General features: G+C 45.4%; 1 protein-coding gene across 1 annotated transcript; it reads right to left on the bottom strand.

Moving 5' to 3' along the window:
- Positions 1-1,823: 1,823 nt before the first annotated feature.
- On the bottom strand, positions 1,824-2,315 carry PpBr36_00625 (uncharacterized protein; the record flags this gene model as incomplete). Its single annotated transcript, XM_029887816.1, has 1 exon — positions 1,824-2,315. The coding sequence occupies one exon, from the start codon at positions 2,313-2,315 to the stop codon at positions 1,824-1,826; it is 492 nt and encodes a 163-aa protein (XP_029752587.1).
- Positions 2,316-5,691: the final 3,376 nt, after the last annotated feature.

Raw genomic sequence — 5,691 nt, 5'->3', positions numbered from 1 at the left:
TTAGAAAACTAAGCGTGGCAGAAGTGTCAGTAACTAATACTTAGACTTAGACATTGCTTTACTTGAACGAAACTAAATTAATGCATAGAAGGTTTGTACCAAACAACTAGTGTATCCAGTATATATCAGTCAAGTCGAGCCCCTCCACTAGGTGCTTTCTTGTCCTGCATCTACCAGGAACTACTACAAGCTAAACGGAACCTTAAGATCCCAAATTATATTATCATACGAACCCCGCAAGTCTGCTTCAAATCCAGATTTCCAGCGTACAGTTACGAGACATTTGGAATTAAGGATTCAATTTTAATTTTTCATTAATTCGTCCTCATATCATCGCCATTATGTCTTTGGGAACCGTTGGGGGATTCCAAAGCTCTCATTATGGTTATCCTCAAATTAGCAGCATTACCCATGGGGATATTATTTCCAGGTCCAGTCCAGCTGGCTTCCCAAAGGAAAATAGTGCAATCTGGGAAAAGGAAAATATTAATATTGAGTTTCTAAAGGCGGGAAAAACCGGTCATATACTGAACAAACGTGTCTATCATGAATCTAGTTGCTCGCCAGAGCAACGCCAGGTAATAGACAATGCTTTGACGGGGTAAGTTTACAATTCGAAATTAATCCGAGAACAAACGGTCATCTTACAGTTTATATTATTACAGTTGCGCTACGCTCGCTGAGGCAGGTTCTCGCGCCGTCACAGAGGACCCTCAGCATTTTAAACAGGTTTTCGGAACCACCGGCCGTACCGCTAAGCAAAATGTCAAAAAACATTTCGATACAGTTTATCAGGAATGCAGACTTAAGGCCCCGAAGATTTCTATAAGTTGTGACGACTTTGAACGCAAGTGTCGCGTTGCTCATCGTGCAGTATATTACCCAGGAACAAAAGGGGAAAATAATATATATGTTCTATGTCCCCATTTCTTCTCTCTACCGGCCATTGGCACTGGGTTCAATCGGGTTGCTCAAGATACTGCACTGCTAGGCATTGTTAATGGGGAGCTTTTGGGTAAGTTATATTTTACATGGTATAGATCTGAAACCAAGATCAAAATGTTGGTTTCGAACTTTATACTAAGAAATGACAATAAATATTAGGTACCGAAGAACAGAACGCTAGTTGGGGGCAAATTGAAAAGTAAGTTCTGTATAAACGCACAGGCTGCAAAATCCCTACGCATTTGTGTCCGAATAAAACTTGAACCATGTTTTCAGGCATAAAAACAAACGTATTGACATAGAAGATAGGTACCTCGATTTTGCACGACTGGCTGTACAGAAAGAACAATAAACACCAGAAGCATTACTATTTGATAGCATGGAACCGCCTCTCGAACAAAGCTTAACAAGTAAGATACTGTTTTCTGGGTTGGCTCGCTCGTCTTGGCTATCTTTATACACTATGATGACATCTGCCAGTTGAGCCCTCGGTAAAAATGATGTTTTCTTCTTTTTTTTTTTAAAAAAAAAAAAAAAAATAAAGGCTTGCTAGATTTCCACACCAGACTATAAATAGACAGAATTGCTACAAAGACGTACCCGTGAGACAAGTAAAAGCAAATAGAAAAATGAAAACAAAGCCTAACCCCTGACTAAGCATTCCAAAACCCACCCACGGGGGCCCGAAAAGCTTAATGAAGGGCCCGCGGGCCAAAAGCCCACGAGCCCGTGGTTTTTATTTTTTTTATTGTGGGGTTTGTATCTATTAACCTAAAATAAATGTAAAACCACATGCCCTAAAGCGTGCAGATGAGCGCGCGGGCCGTGGGCCCCAGGCGGCGGGTTTTGGAATGCCTTACTCCTGACAGCGCCAAGCTTTACTGGTTTTTGGAACCCTTGAAAAGACCCAAAAACCCCCGCCTCGACGACGAAGCCGCCTTTTTCGGCTTTCGGGTCGGGTTCGGCAGCGTCTCCGCGCGCAACAGGGCAGCTCTTCGGGCCGCCTCCCTCGGCGGGGGCAGGTTGTGCTGAACGTAGTGGGGATTGCCCTGATCGTCGTACACCACCGTCTCGTCGACGCGTCGTCCCTGGCTTCTCATGGCAGGACTCGACTGCGCCGGTCGCGTAACGCCGTCCAGAAAAGCGCCGACTTCTTCAAAAGGCCCCCGCTGGCTCCGGCCTGGCGCAGGACCGGCGGCCGGCCACCCGTAACCCATGCCTCGCCTGCCGTATTCGTCATCGTCGAGGTCCTTCATGCCCTTGATCGGCCCGGGCGTCCGACGCTCGAGAGCATTGTGCTCGCCGGTCGGCGCCGCGGTGGTGAGATATGTGAGAGGGAGGAGCGCGAGCACGAGACCCCTGCTGACCATCTTGTCCGAGGTTTGCAAATCTGCGGGATTTGTGCGCGACTATGCGTCGAGTTAGCGACTATTGCTCGGGTGCTTTGACGAGGGAGGGTTTTGCAAAAAAAGAAGAGAGGCATGGTTATCCCTCTGGGTAGTGGGTATAATCGTCATGTCTGCACAAATTCTTGACTGGTTTTGGGAGTCATGCCTTGGATATAGAGCTCAACTATTAATCGACTTTTCTGCCATATAGTGTCTGTAATATACCGCAACGCTTTGAAGATGACTGCCGCGGATTATTATAGGATGGATATGTATAGTTCGCCTGTTTCGCCAAGAAATCAATTCCGACTTCCAGCGGAAGGATATCCGGATTTTATATGCCCCAGGCCCGGGGGTCACTGCAATCCAGGATTCTAGGTCCGGCTTGGCCGCCGTCGTTCATAACCATGAGTCCCGACCTTGTCGACACTATGACTCGCCTCCGGGTTCCAAGTATCCTTCCAAGTTCTTCTCTCGCATCTAGTCATAAGCGCTATTTTCAATCAGCGATACATGGTATGAAAACTTGTTTATTCATTATAGAGTTGGGTTGATTTCCTTGTCGTTCATGGAACCAGCATGCCCTCTTGCCTTGTTTTTCTTTTCCAAATAAAGTTAGCAAGAAGTGAAAAGGAAAGACAAGCGAAAAGAAAACTTGGATTGCATTACTCTACGTCAAAGCTTTCATAATCTCGCACCAACATATAATGCTTGTTTATTTTGTGGCCGTGTTTTGATTTTTCCCAGGTTACCACCTATTCGTGATTTGTAGAGCAGCGCTTCGATTGGCTGGTAATAATACCTTGGCTGGGTATAATACCTTGGCTGGTCACAAGACCCTTTTTTTGGCTTGAAAGAACCAACCTCAATTAAAAAGATGATCCAGTGGCATTGATTCATATGCATCCCCACGTCCTGGTAAATACGATTATACGACACTGCAACATACAATAATGCGCTCGGCAGCGGAATCGTTTAGAGCCGTCCAATCGTCTTGAGCCTTGGAAAAAGTTTATTGGTGGAGATGTGCGTGGTTTTACCATGTTGTCCAAATTACAAAATCTTGGTGGTCCAAGGCGAAGGACCCGCTGCTTCTCGAGCATCATTCTGCATAGTCCAGGTGTAATTTGCGACGAATTTTGCATAGTCCTGGTGTAATTAGCAACGAGGCTTGGCGGCTGCATTCCCAACACTTACCATGCAATTTGTCCCACTTTTGCTTCGGCTGCTCAGGCATTCCTTGAATCGTTCATAATGCAGGTATAATTGAGTAAAAAAAAGCCAGATGGGCGGGGCCGGACGAGATATAGCTAAGCGCAGGAATCGCCATATGTGCTTGTCTATTATTGCATCTGGTAACGGTTGGGCATGCACGTTACATTACAACTCTAATACTATTTATTATAACTACCAGCGAATTTCATTTTCGCAAAAGCATCTTTGTTGCAACACGCAGTCAGTTGATAACCTCTTTCAGCGAGCCAGTGGAGAATCTGATCAGACTGCCAATGCCAGCTGCTATGAACATAATGACTTGAAAACAAAACGCACCAGTACTAATAACCACAAGTACGTACGGATATTGCAAATTGTCAACAGCATTGGAAATGCCGCACGTGCCAAGGATAAATTAAAAACCTTGCAAAGATTGGGCTTAGTCTTTTACCGGAGTTATATTCAACCTGATCCATAATGTAATCAAGAAAATGTTCCCTACAGGCTCATGAAGACTAGTCTGTATTAGCCCGATACCTTTCACTACGGCAACGCTTCAGCCATTTTCTTATCACAATTCATATGGGCGGTTTTCTCATTTTGCATTCCGACGTTGAAGAAAAATCTACTCTACAAGCACTGTTACTTGTCATTTCAACTCCCAAGCCCATTCAAAATCAGATAGACTGCGATGCATCTCCAGCAAGTTAGTTTGGTCGCCGCCAACCTGGATTAAATGGCTGCTTGATTACACTCCTCGACTGGAATACAAAACAAGACCGATCACCGGTTCCGTGCTTTGTATTTTCATTTAAGCTCCTCCTTTTTAGCAAGCTGCGTCGAGAACATATGTAAAAGTAAACACTCAATAAATAGAGCATCACAGCATCAACAAGTCGGTCCTCAGTCGGACCCGTGCCAGCCGTAGTAGCAGCCCGATAGTATATCAACAGCGTAGGAATCCGTTGCTATATTATGGGATCCGTCGAGGACTATAAAAGCGTCAAGATATTTTTGGATCTCATCCAGTACCATGGGTTCTCTTTGGGCAATTTTTCGGATAATTAGTCAACTTATCCACGCCGTCCTCCAACCCGAGCAGCCGTTTGCCGATCAGATCGCATTTCTTACCCACTAGCCACCTTGACGCAAAGGAAAAACTGGGTTTTGGTCAAGATAGAGTTCGAAAAAGTCTCCGATGCGGCGCTGCCGCCGAGTCCGGAAGCTCAACCCAGGTCGTAGGTCAGCTCCGGTTATAATTTAGGATACAAAGGGAAAGCCTGCAGGCGCGGGTTTCCGACTCAACGCTAGGTCCGTTGCCAAGAATCGCGGCAACAGTGCTGAACTCGACTTTTTCCAAAGTGCCCCTCTGGCTTAATCTGTGGTACCGGAGTGCACCACACTGCCAATAAGGAGCAAGCGCATTGGCATTGGCTTGGTGAGCTGTCCGCTCCAGCAGGCTTCTACTGGCTCTGCAAGGCATTCTAGACACGGTCTGGGATCTGCATTCCTTGGAAGTTGGAAGCATTTCTACTAACACGTCAAAATGATTTGATTTTTCAGCACCGAATAGGGAGGGGCTTGTGTCAAAGCCCGAGTCTTGCTCCGGGTTGACGCTGGACATTGATTAACAACCAAAATGCAAATACGTGGGGCACCACCTTTTCAACCCATCAGGTGCACATAAGGCCTGCCAAAACCCGAAAAGAGTATTAGCCCGGCCCGGCCCCCAGCCCACAGGCTTTTGGCGGGGCCCATAAAGGCCTACGGGGCTTTTTTTTGGCGGGTTGATGGGGGGCCCGCGGGCTCAACCCTAATTGGGCAACCCGCGGGTTTTTGTGTGAGGGCGAATATAAAAAAAGGAATGTAAAAAAAAAAGAGTGTAAAAGAAATAATGTAATATATATATATCCCGATTACAATTTTGGACTTGTTTTATATTTCAATTAAGAAAATCAACAATATTAGTACGCAAAGTGTATATTTATACGGGTTTTGGCATACCTTAGGTGCACAAGAGAGCAGAGAAAATCAACAACTTTTATGTAAGCCTACCTAAAGTAATACCTGTGAACCAACTTTTATCTAACCAAGCAATCCCCCCAAACACCTTGCCCAAAAAAAAAAAAAAAAAAAAAAAAAA

This window comes from Pyricularia pennisetigena, chromosome 2 (genome assembly GCF_004337985.1).
Source record: "Pyricularia pennisetigena strain Br36 chromosome 2, whole genome shotgun sequence".
In the NCBI taxonomy this organism is placed as follows: Eukaryota; Fungi; Ascomycota; class Sordariomycetes; order Magnaporthales; family Pyriculariaceae; genus Pyricularia; species Pyricularia pennisetigena.
The sequence above is the reverse complement of the archived record's forward strand: the minus strand, read 5'-3'. Positions and strand labels throughout refer to the sequence as shown.